The sequence below is a fragment of the Haliaeetus leucocephalus genome, unplaced genomic scaffold (assembly GCF_000737465.1).
Source record: "Haliaeetus leucocephalus isolate CR32 unplaced genomic scaffold, Haliaeetus_leucocephalus-4.0 Scaffold13, whole genome shotgun sequence".
NCBI lineage: Eukaryota > Metazoa > Chordata > Aves > Accipitriformes > Accipitridae > Haliaeetus > Haliaeetus leucocephalus.
In genome coordinates this window covers 2,928,352-2,949,869 of record NW_010972449.1, presented here as the reverse complement: position 1 = coordinate 2,949,869, position 21,518 = coordinate 2,928,352, and the positions used below count along the sequence as shown (strand labels likewise).

General features: G+C 39.5%; 1 protein-coding gene across 1 annotated transcript in view; it reads left to right on the top strand.

The window, feature by feature from the left end:
• RSPH14 (radial spoke head 14 homolog (Chlamydomonas)) overlaps window positions 1–19,846 on the top strand; it is a 104,148-nt gene extending 84,302 nt beyond the window's left edge. The window contains exons 4-6 of the mRNA XM_010575109.1: window positions 16,937–17,162; window positions 18,505–18,638; window positions 19,605–19,846. Coding sequence (XP_010573411.1) covers window positions 16,937–17,162; window positions 18,505–18,638; window positions 19,605–19,846 — 602 coding nt within the window. The remainder of the gene's footprint in view (window positions 1–16,936; window positions 17,163–18,504; window positions 18,639–19,604) is intronic.
• Window positions 19,847–21,518: the final 1,672 nt, after the last annotated feature.

Sequence of the window (21,518 nt, the reverse complement as noted above, 5' to 3'; positions counted from 1 at the left end):
AGATCATGAGATTTTCTCCTAAATATGCCATATAACTAGGATGTTTTCTTTTGATTGTACCCGTCACTGGCTTCTTGAAGACTGGCACTTCATTCTTCTGTACAACATAGGCCTATCCTGTAATCATGTCCTCTATCCAAGGGCAGGGATCTGTGTTTTTTGCATGGTAGCTTCCAACCAAATGATTTGATGGAGACAGCCAAGTTAATGGCAAAAAGCTCTCTGTTCTGCAGAGCTGTATCTCTTCAGCTAGCCATTCTGTGCCCTGTTGAAGAAAAGTGACTATTTCTGCCTATAACAGCACCTAAGCCATCAGCTCAGACTTTAAACATCTATATCCATAAAGTCAGAAACAATTTCCCCTAAGAAAGTACAAAATACACGCTCATTTTTACTCGTTCATGATCCACAAGTCAATGTTCACAGTACCGTGTTTTTCTGCCTGACCTGCTGTTGCAACCTTTGTAGATGAAATTCTGATGGCCACCCGAAGGGTGTGACCCACAATGGCGCGAAATACGGAGCCACAATAAAAATCAAATTGTGGGTGTAAGAGTAACAGTAAATGGATATAAAGAAATGCTGAAGGGAAAACTAGTGAATTTTTCCTCAAATCTTGCAAAGGAAAACGTTGTCGAGATATGTCAGTAGCCTCCAGAATAAATACCGCAAGAACACACGTTAAACAGCTTCTACAGTGAAACAGCCAAAACCAGATCAGATCGGTACTCTTAGCAGAAATTAAACTGACATATATTTGTCTGTAGCTCTCTCGGCTAACATTGAAGGGTTGGGGGTTTTGTGTATGAATCACTCACCCAAAATGCAGATGCAAAGATACCAAAAAATTTGTGGTTCACAACTGCAGATGGGAGCCGTCCACAGGTGCCGATTAATATAACAAAACCTCCTCGTTCCTTCACATGCACGGGCACACACGAAGAGGTAGAGTGTCCGAGCTCCGCAGAGCCACGCATCCTTAGAATGAGCAGATGCAACTGTTACAGGGAGGATTTATTACAGAAATTCGGCAGCTAGGAGTCTTTTCCGATGGAACGTTAGCCAGCCTGCATTTCCCTGGGAGGAGGTGCTACATAGCGTGGAGGTTCTTCTCCCAACAGGCGGAATCTAATGGATTACCTTTCTGAATCATTAAGAGAACGCAATGGATCTTAGTAAGGGTCAGGTATTGGATATTAATGGGTTACAATCCAGGCTAGGAAAGGGAGATGACTTAATTTTGTGAAAAAGGCATCAAGCTGAAGCAGCAGCTGATAGAAGGCCAGTATCCCTTGAGAAGGTCATTTTCACTGTATCAGCAGCCTGCCTCCCCTTACTATTTTTTCTCTACACACCGCGAAATATTTCTACCTGACGGTGACATTCATCTTTTCTTTCATCCGGCAAAAGCATAGCTTACTGTTTCAAAACGACATCTTTCTCTTCTTGCTTTACAAGTCCCTTTTTATTTGGGAAATACACAGAGAGGGAAATGTTCATCGCTAAACTGATTTAAGAGAGAAAGAAATGCAGAATATTTCACTCACCTCTTCAGCACCAGGCAGGCAGGCAGCCTCCACCTCCTCAATCCATCAGTACAAACGCTCGCATCCACTGACGCGTCTCCTCTCTGCTTTGGCCCCTTTTCACATCAGCATCTATGATTTGCAGCGAGCAGACACACCATGACTGCAGACGCTAGCCCCGCAGCCCAAGCAGGAGAAAAAACCTGCCCTTTCTCATCTTCTCCCCAGAAACCGGGATTTTTTTTTTTTTTTCCCCGAGGCGCTAATGGCAACGCTCGGCCGGTGGCCCCCCGCGGGAGACGGGGAGGTGCTCGGCGATCTCGCCGGGAAGCCGGGGCAGGGGGAGCGCGGGGCTGGCTCTGGAGGAGGAGGCGGAGGCTGCCAGCCCGTTTCCAAGCCAACGGCGGGGGGTACCGCGGGCGGGGAAGCGGCGGCGCGGCCGGCGGGCGGGCGGCTCCCGGGGCCGGCGGCGGCTCCGGGCCCTTGCGGCCCCCGCGATCCCCCCCCGCCTCCCGCGGAGCTGGCCGGGGACGGGCGGGTTCGGGGCTCTCGGCCTCGTCTCGCAGGCTGCACGGCACTCCTGCCTTACATAACGGGCGCGCACAGCCGTGCGCCCTTGCCTCGTACCGCGTAGGCTGCGGCTGTCCGCACAGCCGCCTTGATCCGCTCGGGCTTGGGTAGCGGTTCCATGTTTTCTGCAGTAGTGCAGTTCATGGCTCCGTCGGGATCGTGATGTTCGTGATTAATTTCGCAGGGCGCGCGTTGGGGGAGCTGATGAAGTAGAGGGAGCGAGGCACAGACGTGTTAGAACGATGCGATCGAGGGTAACAGGAGACGAAACACTTTGTGTACTTCCATGGAATTTATCTACTGTTTGCATTCCCCTTTTTCCATCACTCAGTTGCTCTCGGTACTGTGCGTTTATTTACTGCTGCTTTCCCGGTGCCGCCTTTCTCTTTTCCTCGCTGTTGCATTTGTGTGTGGAACTTACTACAGCTTTTTTGAAGTAACGATGAGTATCATTTTCCTTTTACCTCAGTAATGGGTTTAACCTATTTATATTTTACATTTTTTCTAGCGTCTTCTTCCTTTTGGCCATACTACAATACTAGTTGCATTGTTGAATCTGCAGCCCTGATCAAATAGCTATGATTTCTCCCTACACTGCTAATTTTATAAACATGATTTGTTACTGATACACTTCTGCAGGAGATAGCAATGGAGACTTTCAGACATAGACAGAATGCAGGCATTTTTTCCCCACAATAAGACTAACATAATACAGTGCAGAAAGCGCCTGATTCCTGTAAATAATATTACTTCCAGTACTGATATTATCAGCAGAGCAGTAGCATCAATGAATTATAATAATGAAATATTTTAGTGTAAAACACAATGTAGCAACATTATTTTTCTTGCACAGAAATAAGAGCCATGAATCACTATACCATGTGAGGGAAATTTTCCTATAAATAATGAATCTTAGGTCCTGTTCACACTAGAAGAGTTTGCGAGTACATCTAGACTGGCAAAGTTGTTCTGGTAAACTCCTAACATTTAAAAAAGAAATGTCATATACATAACTTACATCATTCTCCCAGCAAAATTATAATATTCAAATCATAAATTTGCCCTGCTTTAATAAAAAATATTATCTCTACGGTTTTATTTTGAGATTTTAGCTTTCAATATATATGCGCATGTGTCTTTTGGTGCATTTATATGATCACGTAGTGGTCAATTTCAAAATTCTGACAGTGTTTTGTTTTGCAAATGTACTCTTTACTTGCAGTTGCATAAATCCCTGATATAGTTATGTCGGCAAGGGAATAGAATAAGAAATTGTATCTGTGGTAACCAAGTAGTCTAGATAATAGGATAAAAGAACAATAACAAGGTGTACAGGTTTAATCTGCTACTCCATAAAGAACAAGTAGTTACTATAGAAACTGTCACATTACATGTATCTTTAGTGTAGTACTTTATGTGTGAGAAAAAGCATCTTCCACACATTAACCAACTTTGGCAGAAATAACAGCATCAACTACCATCCTCCTGGGTAGGAAGATCATCATTCACACATTCTCTACAGATTTCATCACTCCTAGGTATTTTCAATTGATATAACAAAATGCTTGCTTTCCTGCAGTTTAGAGGGAGGCACCTAACTGTAGATCAAATTTTGTCAGTGAAGGAATTACAAGCATGCAGTACATGAGTAATGGAACAGGTCTTTCTCTGAGAAGTTTAGTTGGTGTTATTTCAACACCACAGTATGGAAACTTGCTGTTGATTAATGTCAGCACTAAAACCCAACTCATCTGAAAAATAAATCAGCCGATATGTCTACATTTTACTTCAGTCTTGCCCTTGTCCTGCATCCAGAAATTCTCAGTTAGGGCCTTTCAGCATGCATTGATTTCACTACATGTAGCTAAGCTCCCATAGGAATTTAAAAAGAAATATATGTCTCAAAATGGCATATACAGGTATTAAATGCCAAAGTCAAATGGCATATAAAAACAGTTCTTTAGCTCAGTACTCTACATGTTGTTCTTTGTGTATGGATAAATCGAAAACACACAAATACGTATTGAAAGTGAATAGTTTGCATTGCTTGCTTTGCCTGGAAATAGTAAACAGCAATTTGAGAGAATCATGATGATCTGACTGGATTCCTGCTCCCTCTTCAATGTCAGGCAGGTCACCATTTTTTCCTATATCGGAGCAGGTTTTAATTTGAAGGGAGTAGCATTTGACTGTTGAGGTGTAACATCTAATACGCAGCTTACTGGAACCCTTAACTGCACAAGTTTCACTCAACTTGCCAGTGCTATTCATTGACCAAAAGCCAAATCCTTGCCTGTTTACTGTTGCTTTCTGTTTGGGATCAATCAAAATAGATGCATTCATACATGTTTAGTTTGAAGACAATACTGCTAAAACAGAAATGTGCTCTTAAGTGGAAAATCCCATAGGGATTTTTCTAATCAATTACCCTTTATTCTACCATGACAACATCAAAATATTTATATGCACACATGCAATGTTCTTGGTGAATGTACATCTCCAAATGATAGAGGGTAAATTGAGAGGCCACATCTGGTCTGTAATAAAAATATAATAAAAGACATTTTGTATTTCATTCAATTTTCTACCAAACACCCTCTTTTTAACAAGCAATTGTAGATCTGGGTTAGATATTTATAGATGGGTCTGTGATTCTCTCAGCATGAAGAACTGAACAGAACATTTAGAGAAGAATAAAAAGGCTGTATTTTTATTTTTAACCATTTCTCTCACATGGAAGAATTTAAAATAGCATCAAGTACAGATGACTGGGTTCTGATATTTGTAACTATCTGACATATTGTTGCTTTGTACCAGTGATTGTGACATGGCGGGGAAAAATACCCATGAATGTACCTTCCAGCAGGTGGTATCAGCCTGACCTCATTTGGCTTTATCATTTAGGATGAAAATTCACTTTCTACCAGGATTTCACCCTTCTATCTCCTGCTCACATCCTTCAAGTAACTGAGGGTTTCACTTAATATCAACTGTTTGCTCTTCCTATGAGGTCAAATCATGGAAGACATTTGAGAATGTGAATCCAGATAATGAGTTACAGCTAATACCACAATCAACCAAAGAGGACTCCTCTAGTTCTTCAACAGACAAAAAATTTAAAAAGAAAAAAACAACCAAACCCTAAAATGGTTAAGTGCCTTACATACCTTCCTTCACAGTTTTATTATGTACCTACTGTATTTGCAGCTCACAGTCATTGGCTCAACTGCTGAATCAGCAGTTGCCACTGAAGCCAAGTTTGGAAAACAAGCATTAAATCCAGCAGCTGGTAGACAGCTGCTTGGAGGTTTGCCTGGAGCCCTGGAAGATACGCTGGCTTTCCTGTGCGGTTAACTTTACGTAGCAGTCCTCACCTATCCTAAGCTTTGTGATGGATACATGGACCCCAACTCCTTCAGAGCCTCTATGAGAAGAAAGCTGCAGACAGGGATACCATGAAATAAGATAAAGGAATGGAGTTCTTTGTAAAGGACCCATCCTTCAAGGCTGCATTATTATGTTTAAAAAAAAAAGGGGGGGAGGGGGGATTAAAGTAGTCTTTCCTCATTCTTCGTTATTAAGGGCAAAGAAGTGGGAAAACCAAAACAGAATCCCCTCAAACTTTAACCCAAAAAGAAAGCGGGGATCATTTAGTAAAGTATACAACAAAAGATCTGTGAAGTGTGAGCAACTGACAAAATCACTTGAGATCAAACTATGATTCTTCGGGAATTACACCCAAGGAGATGCAATTAAACATAGCCAGGAATTTTTTTAAACCAAAGCTTTTAAAACAAAAAGTACCAGCTTCAGATCTCTTAGTAAAGTGGTCTGAGCAACAGGCTATTAGTTACTCTTGGGATACCCTCTTCCCTCCTGCAGTCTTCCTGTTTGAAGGTTTTCCACTTCATAAGAATGATTAAATATTCATCGAAGCAGTGAGTTGAAAGTAGGTCTCTCCCACTTGAGGATACAGGTAGGCATTTAGGTCTTGTTTAATTTTTGCAATAACAAACAAACAAAAAGAAGAAATGTATTGATTTCAAATATTTTTTGTTTTGCCACTGATGTTCTTGACAGCTGAAGACGTGTCAAACTGGGGCCTCAAAAGAATTATACCTATTTTAATAGGTACTTAGAAAAAAAATGTTATAATTGTATTTCACATCTCCTTGTATCCTTTACACATGATAATTCTACTTCATGTAGGAACCATGACCTATAGCTACAATTTCGGCAGGCACTATTATTTGTCCCTTTTATTACCTTGTCATGTCTGATTAACTAGAATAAGAAATTGGTAGTTTTAAAAAAAAAAAAAAGACTGAAAATTTTGTTTGAGGACACAAAGGTAATTCTGGGAAGCTATGGAAGAAGAGATGGGGACATTCAGGTAGCTTTACTATAGGGACTTTAGATGCCAGAGCAGTTCTGTAAAAGTTTGGAATACTGCAGTCAGGTCTAAGTAATTAGTTTAGATAATTGTACACCCATTTTGTACCTACATAAAGATATTACATACATACATCTACCAACCGGTGATCATTTAAGAAGTACAAAGTAGATATACAAAGTGGTAGCTTTAGGCAGTTATAACTGATCACTACCTCTTTTGTGAAGCATTTTTAGACAGAGGGGTAAAAAATTGTACAAAAGACTGTTTGGTCTATGACTACATTAGTGATAAACTAATCAAAAATTGCATAAATGTGACTGCTCGGTTTTGTGATTTAGCACTTCCCTTTTTTAAAAGTTTTTGCTCTGTCAGTGTCATGCACAAGATCAATTCAAATAACAAATGGAAGTGACTTAGGAAGCAATTCAGCCTCCAGACATAAGTCTCAAAGACCATTTTCAGCTTTCAAGAATATCCCGTCTGGACCCAGCTGCACTCTAGAAATGTCCAAGTGTCCTGTAGGTCTTAAGTCATACCTGACAGTCCCACGCAATACCTCAGATACTAAAATGACATTAGAAACCTACATTTAGCCATCTGAATCACTGTTACTAACTGGGTGATGGAATCAATGAAACAGGCAAAGCACATTATGCTAACTTTACCTGCCAAATTAACTGATTAAATTAATAAACATTTTATCAAATCTTTCAATAAATGTAGTTTTCAGACTTACTTATAACAGTTATTTTTAAAAGCATATCAAAATAGCAGTAATTTCTATCAGCTGATGAAATAGTTTGTGGTATCTAATTGTTGCAATCTGATTCTCTGTTTGTGTTTAACCGTGTTTTGAATACTCTGTATATAATGTTCTTAAAGATAAGCACATTAGTAGCTTTCAACAGCACATTGTTGAAGTGTCTATGCTTAACCTGGCATGTTTACAGAAGCTAGACCTAATATTTTAGTCCAGGTTAAGTAACAGGTTCATTTCACTGTTGTTGTGGCTTGGGTCCTACTGCACTAGTTGTTTTCCAAATAAACAATAAAAAAGGTCTCTGCAAAACAGCTTCATTCATTCACTTAGAGACCCTCATTCAGGAACGCATCTCTAATCAGAAAATATGTATACTGTTAAGACATGTGCCTAGTTGTGATAGACTCCTTTCAGCCAACATCTGTGATTTACAGCTCACTGGAGGAATAAGGCTCTCAACCCAAGAGCAACATTTACTGGGGAGGCACTTCAAAAAACGAACCATCCTCAAAGCAGCCCACACCTTGGCAGTCTTGTATTCAATTAAGGTTTAGGAATTTTTCACTGCTGGAAATAAAATATATAGACTAAAACATACTGGGAAGCACTATTGTAGAACCTCATTCAGAACAGAATGCAATTTTCATTCGAGTAGTGTGAGTAGTTTTCCTTAAGAACATGGCTTCCCACGGAAAATGTGAGATCTGCAAAGTAGCAGCTCTGAGTGGAAAGTGGAGAGGCAGACTGACTCTCCATACAGCTCCACTCATGTCGTGCAGCCATCTGGGCCTGTGGTTCTAATCAAGATATGTTTCTTCTACTCTCATTTCAAACAAAATTGACAAGCCAGACCATCTGAAGCAGAAGAGGATTTCACCTGCCTGTAGTACTGTATTCTTCTTTTCCTAGAGGTTTTATCAGTTCTAACCATTCAATTGTGCTCGTCTTGGCACAGTGTAAGCAGTGTGAACTGTAGGATAAAACTGACTTACTGTAGCTTTGCCAGCATGCTAGATCAGCAAATATAAGCAGTGGATTTGTCAACACTACAATTTCACCAGTTTCTTCTTCCTTGGAATTTCTATCAGGTCATTTTTTAAAGTAGCAAAAAAATAAACCTCGCACCCTTCTAACAACGAAGAAAATGTGAAAAAGAAGTGCTTATACAATGAGACTGAATTAATGTTCCCTTTAACCTCCTCCCGTTGTCTTCTACCCCTATTTGCAGTCTTTCAGTCTGTGCAATGATTCATATATTCAAAGCAAGTTTATGTTCATTTTCAAGATTAAATTCCTCAGTATCTGACACAATTAATTCTAGATATTTTGTTCCTCTGAGCCTGTCATTTGTATTTATTGTTTGACTGTAGTATAATCAAATTATACAGGAAACTTTCATATACCTCTGTTTCTGATTGATTGTGATTCAGTTATACTATAGAAGTTCAGAGAATATTTTCACCGTCTTAATTATATATTTCTCCTACGGAACAAAACTGAAAAAATGACTGCTCTTTTACGTCTGAGCATGTGTGATGTTAATTCACTAGGTGCAAAAGGTGAATGTTAAAGATAACCAAAACATATAATGGTCATTTTGCTATGTAATGCCATTTTGTAATGCAGAATTCCAGTTGCACAGATATAGCTTCCAGATACAGAAATTTAAGATATTTAATAAAACTATTTCTTGAACTTCATTCATGCTGCTTTAATTTTTTGGCCTTCTGCCCCAAAAGAGGAAAAGATTTTTTTTTAAATCCAGTCTCTCAGCAGAAGTTCTGAGAACTGAAAACTTGCAATTGCGCATTTGTCTCACATTAAGGGCTTGTAAGGCAGTTGGACTTAAAAGTTTAAAACTATTTTTATTAGTGTAAAACATTGCCTCAGTCCCCTGAAGGGTATCTCTCCAAATGGTCAGGCATTTTTAGACACCGCAATAAAATGATTAATACCAAGACTTATCCGTGGCTCTGCGGAAGCTGTCTGCTCTCGTACAGCTTCCCACAGAGGAAGCTTCCCTAGTCCCACCGAGTCTCCAGCTGTGCCCACCTCCCTGTTCACGTCTCCCATGAAATCAGGGGAGAGGCCAGGGGTCTGCAGCGGGCAGGAGAGTTAGCAGCCTGCAGCCGTCCCCTCTGAGCATGGTACTCTTGCTGGTGAGCTATGGCGGCCAGCTGAGCAACAGCACCCAGGGAACCTGGTAGTAAACCGGCTCTTAATGATTTCTCAACTGTTCAGCTGACCTGAAGAATTACTTTAAGCTACTTTTTGCCTCTTTCCTTCCCATGCACTCCCTTTGCCCTGTCCAGCTAGACAATAATCTGTGTAGGAAGTGAGCTGTCTCTCATGCATCTTTACAACGAGCCTCTGTGACAGAGCAGACCATCTTTCTCCATAGGAATCTCTAAAATTTACTGCAGTGTAAGTAATAGTCATAGAACATTTGTCAAACTGATAATGTCGCATCCACCTTACCGCATCAATTTCTCTGTGACTGAAACTTGCTATAGTAATTGTTAACACTTTCTACACTCTTGATGTACCTGCTTGGTATAAAGTATAAAATCCAACATTTAAGTTAGTGTTTGTGAATGTGCCAGTCCAGGTTCTCTGCTGAACATATTCTCTGTGTTACACACACTAAATTCACTGTTTTCTTGTGAATGCTGTATTTCACAACAGCTACTTGTGGAAGCAGAATGTCAGCAGAGTCTCTTATGGTTAAGGGCTGCACTGGTCCCTTTTAGTCTCATAGCTACATGTCTCCATTACTGACCAGCAGAAAAAAAAGGACAAATTTTGACCTGGAAAATCTGAAGTGGGGTAGCAACTCAGTGGCTGAGGCTCAGCTTTTTGGGAGTAGTTACCTCAAGGCTTTAATTTTGTCTACAGTAATTGATCCGAAGACTTTGGCGCAAGTAATATGTATGTCAGATTGTTTTCCTGCCTTCGTGCATTTTGGCAAAGTCTTCCCTGTAGAGGAAATTAATAAATTTCAGGATGACATTTCCTTCTCCATCCAAGAGAACACGAAGGAAAAAAAAAAAACTTTCTGGGTTATTTTCAGTCATTAATTTTTACAGTTTTTAAAAAACTTTCTCTGAATAAAGGAAAGGTACTTCGTTGGAAAAATAAAAGCCAAGAAATTTCCTAATTTGTGTGATTAATATGCATACAAGATCAGCTGAATGCATGTTATATGTATGCACATGCATTCACACATTTAGGTATATGGGATGATCACAAGTATATCTCTTTGTTAAGTTACAAATTTAGAAAACTTAAAGAAGATTAATTATATGAGAGATGCAAGCAGCTAGAGTTCTGAAGGGCAAAATGAAAAGACTGCAAAAGATATCAATGTTTATACTTCAATGTGCAAGCAGACTATCAACAATTAGAGCTAAGAAAAAAATTATAAGCCAGCATTACTTTGTTACTTCTATTTCACCTTTATTTTGAATGTTTGCTTTCTTGTATACAATAATGTATGAATATAGTTTTATTAAAAGCAGGAAAAGTTGCTTTCATTTTGGAGACTACCTTCTGATGCCGTATGAATGACCAGCAATCCACAGTCCACAGATTATGCACTACCACAACGGAAAGCATATTTCATTATTTCCACGATAGTGTTTTTGGTGATTTTACATTAGAGGATCTGACACTGACATCGGTCAGAAGTAGGGTACTTGTCTTGGGCAATTATTGATCTTACTCTGTAGATAATTCTTGTACAAAAACAGAATCCAAGATTTATTTTCCAGGTTGGAAACTGTCTCTATGTGAAACACAATTCTACTCTAATTCATCCCCAGGGTTTCTAGAGATGCTGTGATAAAAGACATTCTGTAGACCAGAATTTTTAAGTTCTTTAGATACTACTCCTCTTTCCAAAGGGCATAAATGATTTAGATGGTTAAACCCATTGCTTTCAAGCAGAAGGTCACAGGCAGTCTTACTTACTACCAAAATGACAATATTTTTTTTTTAAAGTTAATCTGTTTCTTGGATTTTAACAGAGAAGCTAATGCAGATATATTAGTTGTAGTTTCTATGTTAATTATTTTCAGCAGTGCTTTGATATTATGATTTCACACACACTAAAGCAAAGTTTCTAAAAACAAAAACAAGCTATGCAGGAGTCTCTTTCATTCTTTACTGAGAATTAGGAACCTCTTGTTTATCAGAGCAATCTTTCCTGTTCCTTGTTAATGCTGGAAACATTTTGGATTTTTAAAGGACCCCAGAGGCAACCACATTATGTGCTTCTCCAGTGTACCGCTGACTTTTTACTATTTTTATAACCTTAATTTCTATTATGTCTTTCATTCAGATAACATCCCAAAATCCTTAGTATTGGAAAAATTCTCAGTGGCTTTGAAAGCAGATCCCATAACGCTTTTATAAAGTTTACAGCTATTGTATTTTTAGTGAGACTATGACAGACAATACTATTGAGGTTGTGATTTTATACCTGGCAAATCCCTAGGGCTGTCATAAGCCAATGCACAGTTTTGAAATGGTTTGAAATATAATTGTTTGCTATTTCTGGTCCAATACCAATATCTGCAGTGTTTTCCTCAGTTCTCTTAATATCCTAGTAGCTCTTTGGTTCTTTTAAACAGGGACTTTCCACCTCTGTCTTCTAAGATAAGAAATAACTCTTTGTCTCTAGGCATAGGCATCCTTTGGGACACCACTGTTTACTCCTGCTAAATTATCATTGAAAGACAGAATTATTGTGGCAAAGAGGAAAATGTTTTGACTTTCAAAGATGCCAACAGAATTTTCCTCTTCAGTTAGAAGACTTGATAAAGCTGATGAGGTCTAGGCAGGCGAGTTCTATTTCATTTAATGCAGTCTACCTCCTGCTCCAAGCTTACCAGAAAGAAATTTCAGCCCAGTTTTATAGTAGCATTATATTTAACCTACTCCCTGACACAGCTTTAATGCTGGAAGCAATGAGACTCAAAATGCTGAATCTTAACATTAAATTAGCTAGTACAGGGTTCTCAGACTATGCTCTTGTGACTGATGACTCAGAAATCTTCTCAGGGAGTCTAAAGAATTTTTTTTTTTTTTTTCAATTTAAACAGTAGTGAGCAAGGAGTTATTAAGGAAGGTGTGCTGGGGAAGGATCTTCTGCGGTCTTCTTGTCACTCAGAAAGGAAACATTATACAAACACTGCATTTTTAAACATATATAATAAATGCTAGCACTTACTAGTTTAATAAACACTTTGTTACCTCTAAAATGCTGCTAAACTATTGCAGTGCTAGCAAGAGAGCTTCTAGATCTAGAAATTTCATCAGGATCATTTGGCTACTCACAGGTAGTGAGCTCCCACCCTGGGATTTCACAGCCGCTGTGTACTGGATGTGTTGATAGCACACCATGATGATAGGCAGCATTTTTCCTTCCGATTGTGTCTGGCTCTGCTTTTCTTTTCCTTGTGTGCCCCTTCCTAAGTAGAAATGCTGGTACTGAGCATTTCAAAGAGTTGCGTGAACATCACAAAGAGACATCTGAGGTGTTAACAAAACATTCATATAATAGAGAATCTGTGTTTACACGTTATTTTACTACATTATACTACACTGTATGTCACTTTGTGGCTATGCACGAGGCACATGCTTTGTACTAAAACAAACATTTAAATGGCTTTGAGTTGAAAACTGACATTTGTAAGGAAAAGGATTTGTAATGTGATTTAATTGATTTATGTAATTGAAAACCATAACAAAACACCACTGTTACATACTACAAATGACTCCTTTGTCTTCTACAAAATTTAATTTGTTTACATGCCCTGCAGCCATACTGAGAGAACAGAATAAATGGCAACTCCTCTTTGGGCCTATTTGAAAAAAAGAGTCAGGAAAGGGAGGATGAGAGTGGCCAGAGGGTTATGAGAAGGAAGAGACGAGCGCTCAGATAAAAAGCAGCCCAAGGGAAGATTACAAGTTCTCAGAAAAACAGATCAATAACGATGTTAACTATGCAGCTGCAAATGCAACTATTTGCATTTTGAAAACATTTTTCCCTACTACTTCATTATGCCCAGGGTGTCTAGAACACTCTCTGCAACAGATAAATCACCTTTGAAATGGCAGTATTTTAATGAAAAGTCAAGATCCTGAGGATGCCGCCACATTTTTCAGTATAGGACTACTAGAAACACCAGCTTACCTTCCCCTCCTATTGCTTGCTCAGTAAGATGCAAAGATCTGAGACTGCTCTAATTTACAAGTAACTCTCCAACAACTTTCCACTGCTTTTGTCTCCTCCCTTTTCCCTTTTACCTCCCTAGACCTTTCACCCTTTGGGTCCCTTGGGAAAACCATGACGAATTTCCACCTGGAAATTTCAGCCTCAGTGTTAGGTAGTCTCTTTTTGTTGTTGTTGATGGCCTTTCCTCTCCACCCTCTTTCTCTTCACCACATTGAGACTTTTGACAAGGTCAAACAATTCATCTTTGTTTCTATATTTATATCTGGGAAGCTCCCTTTAGTAGCATGATAGCATTTCAGATAGGACAGCTTGACAAAAACAGTAGATAAGAAAGCTCTTGGTACAGAGACCTGGCTTGGTAAAATAAAACATATTTTAAAAAAAATGAAAACAGCCTGAGTGTTCACACAAAATAAGCACCCACTAGCTACATGGAGATTTCTCACCACAGAATAAATACTTCTTAATGGCTCCACAAAAGAAAAGCTATCCTAAACAACACTCTGTACATTACCTTGCCAGCTTATTGAAACAGAAAGACATAAAAGTGGCTTTGTTGTATATTTTGCACTCAGGACTGCTGTACAATAGTAAAGGCTAGCACCAAAAGAAGACATGAAGTGCAAATGCAATGAATGAGGGATGACTGAGTCAAAGAAAGCCAATAAATGTTAACTGGAAGCAATAAACTCAAGGGCCAATGAAAGTAGTCCTGCCTACTTGAATGTATTGGTCAAATATATTAGAAGATAAGTGAAAGACACAGACACAAAGAATTTGAAACCTGAATGCTGGTAGTACTTACTGGCAATATGATGACAAAGGATCAAGAGAATTGAAATAAGTTAGGAAGAAAGTTCTGAAAAAGAAGGAATTGCAGGAAACTAAAAATGGAAATGAAGATGATGGTTTAAAAAAGGGCTATTAAGTATTTGAAAGCAAGTGCAAAAAATAGTGATAGAAACCTGTCTGGGAAAGAAAAAAGTATATCTACCAGCATAAGAAAGGTAGACAGAATGCTATAGCAATAGTTGTTACAGAAAGATGGAAAGTCAAATTAAAGCAAGCAATGGCTTCTCTGGCTCAAGCCAGAATGCTGAATACTCTGTGCAAGAACAAGCGTTGGCTTATGAAATGATATGAGGAAATGCTTATGGTGTGACACTATCCCAAGGAAGATTAGTATCAATGTGAATTAAAACTACACAAAGGCTCTGGAGGAGTGTGGAGTTTAAACTTCAGTTCTTTGCTACTCTTTATGTTTACATTCAGTGTGTTACCTTATCTAGAAAGAATGAAATTACTTTAAGGTCAAGTAGTCCAGATGTGGTTTTCATTCAAAAATATCACAGATCATCTGGTAAAACAACTGTACAATAAATAGGTGCTTGCTACAGGGAATGTCAGCTTGTAAGTCTATCACCTCAAATTCATTAGTCTTCCTTTGAAACTGTACCTCCCAAATTTTGATTTTATACTGATTTCCACAGCATCCCAGAATTTAGAAGTGTACATGGTGACTGTGTGAGCAGTCTGGGTATCCCAATTTCATGCACACAGACCATATAGTTTCTTTTCATTAAAAACTTTGGGAGAAGTTTTAAAAGTTAACTTTGAAAAATCTTGTCTTTCATAGGCTATTTCAAAAGACCATTGGGAAGTGTGGCTAAAGCAGTCTGGATATGATTTATAGTCATTTCAGACTGCTTTAAGCTACTTCCATGGGAGCAGTTCGCTAGTGGATTCCCTAGTGCCTGGGACTCCATAAGGCATGGAGTATTCCCAGCCATATCCTTACTGTTGTCTAACCCACCCATAACTCTTCTAGACCTATAACCTATGATCTAAACACCTGTAATCCTTGTCAAGGGAGTTAATGCTGAGTGATGGAGTCAGCTGTGCAAGCTCTGCCTCATTCTCAGGAACCTCTCCAAGAGAGTCTTTTGCCAGACCAATAGTGCAGGTTTGCTTTATCACATCCTTCTGTGGGGACAGTATGGATGGGCTGGAGCTGATCCTTGAGAATTTTCTTCTTTTTGTTCCTCCAGGGGACATAAATATAGGGTTGGTCGGGGGTTTTTTAACTATGAAAATGCCAAAACCCCCATCTAATGATACAGAGCCACAGCTTCAAAGGTAACTTTTTTTTTTTTCCTCTGCACTTTCCTTTCCTGCTTTGCCTTTCTGGCACAAGGAGAAATCCTTGTTTTTAAAACATAGTTAGCCTTCAAAAGTGATTTGTTTGAATCTGTTTTTCCTTATTATTTATTTGAATTCTCACAGCAACTGACCTCCAAATGTAGCACAGGTAGTAAAAGCTGTAATATCACCCTTAGGTGTTTCCTTGCATTCGCATTAGTAAAGCGGATCCTAATAAGTTAGTAACATAAGAAGTAATTCAATGTCAGCAAAACCTCAGGAATATGTATAACAGAATAACCTCTAGATTAGAATCATGTGTTTCACCTGATTGTCAAGTTGAGGTATTTCTTCCGTGCACTACCAAGGGCCATGAAAATTGCTTTCCCGCTTGCCCTTTTATCCCTGACTGTGGAGAATCATTTGAAAATACCTTGGTGACTCTTATCCACAAAACTTCCTTATCTAACCATATATGAATCACTTTGAAAGGAGCCACGTTTCTCTTAGCAACCAAAGAATCAGTCTTAGCAACAAGACAACTCGAGAATTTTGCTTTCACATAGTTACTCGTGGACAGTACGTTCTGCTTTCTGCTTTCCCATGACATTGCTGTTTCACTGTTGACTTAGTAAAGTGTAGGAAATGGTACAAATCAGACACTTGCTCATAGCAAAGACATCACTTGCAGGGCAAATGATGATCTTTCTACCTTTGATGCTATTTCCTTCAGGAGATAGTGCAAGAGTACTGACTGCTGGAAAGCTCAAAATTTAAATTTTCCCCATGACAGAATTACTACAAAGAAATGTGTGAGGAAGCTGACAGTTTCCAAAACCTTGACTTCCCCCACAGAAACCATAGTGGAGAATCAAAGCATTAGTTCTAAAGGCTCACATCTCAGCCTCTCTTAGCATCTGTTCACGCTGAGAAGAGTTAGAAAGGCTGGATGTAAGGTGACTTATACACACACTATATATATATTTCCTGTGTTTTCTTAGCAAGAATAATTTGGGGAGAAATATTATAGTGGGGGAAACTAGGAACATCAGAGCAATTGCCATTTTGCTTATTACCTGGACTGATGTCTTTACAGGACTGTTGGGGAAGCTTCCTAAGGAAGCAATGCTAAGATGGCATTTACGAACAGAGCAGTGTTGTAGTAGTTTCCATCTCTCAGTCCCACATCTGTGTAAGGAAATGAGTAACCATATGTATTTTGATCCTCTTAAGAAAGTCAAAGTGCAGGTAGAAATAGTAAATGCACTCACACCTCACCCATGTTCCTTCTCTGTCTCCTTCTGTAGGGGCTGTTGGCATATTGCATGCCGGTTTGATTCCCTTACTTGTATTCAAATTGAAGACTGAGTTAGATGAAATCCAGGAGCTAATCCTTGATACACTCTCCAACTGTCTACGTGTGGAAGCTTCTGAAGCTTTAGCAACTGGTGCCATTACTATCCTGAAGGAAAAGCTCAAACACTCATCAGCAGCCATCAGAAGCAAAGCAGCTTGGGTCCTGTTAGAGATTGGGTAAAGGAAAAGAAATCTTTCTTAATACTTCAGCCTAAGAAAATATTCCTTTCATGAGTGAATCAATGTCATTAGTTTACAGTTGTGTTCCACTACACATTGAAACTGTCACATTTCACATGTAAAGCAGTATTAGCCTGAATGCACACATAGGTAGAAGACTTCTAAAAATCATAACTGCTATAAATCACCCAAGAAAGCAGGTGCTGATCAGGAAATGTCATTCCTTCTCCTTCTATTTGTCTTCAGTATTGGCAGTGAAATCAGGATTTCTTTTTCTGGTACAGCACTGCTGAGAAAAAAATTCTTGCATGAGAAATCATGTGAAAACAGGATTCTGACCACCACAGAGGTAGGGAGAAGCTCCCTTATTGTTTTGAACAACCGCTTTCTCAAAAAATTAAAGGTCCTTTCCATGTGATTGAGGACAGAAATAGTTTTCTGACACAGGCTGCTACATACGTCAGTGATGGATCAAAAAAAGCAATCTTTATATTAAATTTGTGTATCAAACACTGGATGAAAGGAACAACCTAAGTCTACTGTCCTGCAATCACAAAATAGAAAATGCTCAGTAGATGTCTAGTTTAAAAAGGTCTGCAGATCATGTAGTTTACATACCAATTGGCACAAAACACTTCCTAATGTCCTATAAAAAAAGCAAGGTCTCACAGGAAACGAAAGAGAGTATAGGTAACATGAGTCATAGAAAGAATGCAGCAATGCAGCTAGAGTATGGACATTAGCTATGCTCTAGGTCCCTGCAGTAGCTGGGCCATGTTAAATATTCCCCGCGATAGGCTGGAAAGAAAGAGAGAAAATTGACCTGGGAGAAGAATTAATTGCAGACCCCTAATTTAGCAGGTTTTAAAACCTGTACAGGCTTCAACAGCCAGGTTTCTAACTGAATTGCCATTAGGACCACCAGCACACTTAATCCTACATCCTGTTACTTGCTGCTGCCCATCAATCTCCAGTGTATCATAGAAAGTAAAAAAAAAAAAATCCAAACATCACCTAAAAATAGCCTAAAAAATTGTTAAGCCCACACACATAGGGTAATATGATATCATCAGTATTGTATCAGCAAGTAGATTTAATAGACACCAGGCACAAACAGATAGCCCCTTTCTTTTCTTTGTGGCTGGGTAGTGGTACTTGCCATCTGTCTAACAGTCAGAACATTGTGACTCCAAAGAGAACAGAGAGGAGGACTGTGTCTGCGCTGTTGTCATGAAACAAAGGAGGGCTGCAGGGGTCCAGGCATGGGGAGAAGCTGTGGGTAGCTGCACGGTTAGCAGACACAGTTCAGGAAAGCAACTTAACCATCTTTTCTGCACAGCACTCACCCAGAAGGAAAAAGCATGGTATGTGAAGAAGTTATTCCTGTGCTGGTGAGCCTGTTGGAAGATACAGATCCTGAAGTCCAAGCTAGTGCAACAGGAGCACTGATGTTTGCTACTATTAAACCTCAGGGTGAGAGAGAGAGACAGTTCTGTTGGGATGCTTTCCAGAAATCCAATTCTAAGGCCACTTAATAACAAAGCTTTTGACCTCCCCCGCCCCCCAAGTCCTCAGTTTCTGATAAGTCTTCAAGAAACTACAAGATTAGGACATTTCTTTAGATCTGTCTTGAGCAACTACTGTTGGTCCCCCATAGTGTCTAGTGGGGACAGTATATTTCACATTTCATTCACCTGAAGTAGGTCAGGAAGTTATTTATCTGCCCCATCTGCATCATTTCCCTCCAGAGAGGGAACATTTTCTGTGCAAGTCCAGACCACACAGAGATCCACATACCTGAAGCCACTCTGAATCACCAGTCCTCAACAGAGGAGCACTACTTTCTGGAAAACCTTTTTGGGGTTAGAGGCAGTTTCTTTCTCACAGCTGGGAGAGAAATGAATATTAATAAGGTCTGTAGTTCTCCCAAGTAACTTACATGACACTGAAAATAATAACTGCTAAATTTTCAGTGTGATGAATGAGTAATTAGACATAAAAGACTCTTAATAACAGCAGTTGTGTTCCAGTCCTCCTCTGCAGCCATCCCTCTGGCTTCCAAAGACAACACAGGAGTGGATCGCAGTGTTTGAAGTGTCTTTGAAAATAAAAGAATGAAGGATGTTAAGGGCATCTAACTGTGCCCCCCCCAAATAGTTTATCCTATCATTCGGTGCCTCATATATTCTTAGATAAGTTGTTGCAAATGAAATAATAATGTGCGAGGCAGATAAAGTTAACTAAGAAAGATCTTTTTTCTTAAAAATAAACAGCTGGCAGCTAGCTTTGGTCTTCAAAAGAAAAGCATGTCCTACCTCTTCGCACTGCACTCTCTGGGGTGTTCAGAGCTGTAGCTGGGCAGGGAGTAGAAAGCAGCAATTCAAAAGCATGTTGATTATATGTAATAACACATTTTAAAGCCAGTTTATTTCTCTACAGGGAGATTCTCAGCCCTAGGTGCTGAAGCCATTCCACCTTTACTGAAGCTGGTTGCTGAGGAAACCAGCAAAGCCCGTCTGAGCGCAATCAAAACCCTCACCATGCTGGCTGAGCTACCAGAGGGCCGCAAGACACTCCTAGATCATACAGATACATTTCAGCAGTGTCTGAATGATCCCTGTGAGGCAGTGAAAAGAGCTGCCAAAATTGCCATCAGTGTCATCAAATGGAAACCTTTCTGAAGACGTGATGTTTCATAGAGATCTATTGCCCTCTGTTGTTGTCTGGCTGTAAAAGTTGCATGATTATGAGACACCTTCAAAAACAAAACTCTTCCTTGGTTACTCTGGATCAGTTCCTCCTGAAAAGTCATTTGTCAACAGTTTCACATTGATATTGCAGGTCATGAGCAGAATAATGGGGAAAAAGAAAAGTTAGGAAGTCTAGAATTCTCCACTAGGAGTTATTTCCTGAGTTATCAAGATTTTCCTGTGATACAAGAAACCGATCCTTTTTGTTTTCCTCGTAATGTTCTCTCCTTTTTTTTTTTATTTTAAACTCTGAAGAGTTTTGCCATTGTGGCTCACTTCTGGGGGAGATGGAGGGGGTGAGAGGAAAGCTGATCCTCATGTTACGATCTAGTCCAACAGGAGTTGGACAAGACAATCTCCAGAGGTCCCTTCTGACCTCGTGTATTCTATGGTAAACAGCTGTCTAAACAGAGAGATCAGGAGATAAACAGAACAGAGAACTGAAAATGTCAATTCCCTATTTTGGAAAAATGTGGTTTGCTTTTTTCCTTTAAAAAAATCAACTTTTTTTTTTTTTTTAAACCCCTTTTACTTCACAGAATTGAGAATAACATAGAAAGTTCAAGCTGTTTGTAGAAGCAAGCCTATCCGACAAGACTTAAATTGCCTGAAGGAAATAAGGTAGTTCCTGTGGTTAGAGCTGACGGGCAGTTGAAGTGGTGGGAAGTTCAGTAGTATTTCACTCACTGTGTAGTCAGGGCAGGTCACTACAGAGATGTTGCAAATTTCTCAGTCTGCAGCGGCAAGTGTGTAATTAAGGGGCATTAACAGAAGGCCCGGGCAAAGAAATAAAGCAAGCTAGCAGGACAAATCCTGGCCATTCTTATCGACCAAGAACGGTGTGATAGTGCAGCTGACACAGCTTCACAGGAAGTCCCATTTGTTTTCACTCAGGTTTTGCTCTCACATGGTATTTTTATACCTAGCAGTTACCAAGTTGTAGCTACAAAGAAGCTGCATCATCTGTATAAAGGGGTTATTTGTCAGGGCTCCTTTTTCTATTGCAGAAACCCACTGTCACACTGCAAACTGCATTACCCTTATACAAAACATAAACTTACTCTGTAGAAGTGATTAAAGTTAAAATGTTTCTCTTCCATAACCTAACCAAAGGGTGAATTTCCTCTCCTATAAAAATGTGATTTAACAGTATTGAGTCAGTTGGATTCATTCCCTCTGGGCAGGATCTTGGAGAAACTCTGCCTTTTAAACACACTTTACATACATAAGGCACTCATACGTAATACATATTGACGCCAGAGTGCATCCAATTCAATAAAAGAGAGCCAGGCAGCTTAATAACATGCCAAATGTTCAGTAAAGGACCAGGGAACAACAGAGAACAGTAGGCTCATCTAGACTGTCGTGCTTTAACCCCAGCCAGCAACTAAGCACCACGCAGCCGCTCGCTCACTCCCCCCCATCCAGTGGGATGGGGGAGAAAATCGGGGAAAAAAGAAGTAAAACTCGTGGGTTGAGATAAGAACGGTTTAATAGAACAGAAAAGAAGAAACTAATAATGATAATGATAACACTAATAAAATGACAACAGTAGTAAAAAAAGGATTGAAATGTACAAAATGATGCGCAGGGCAATTGCTCA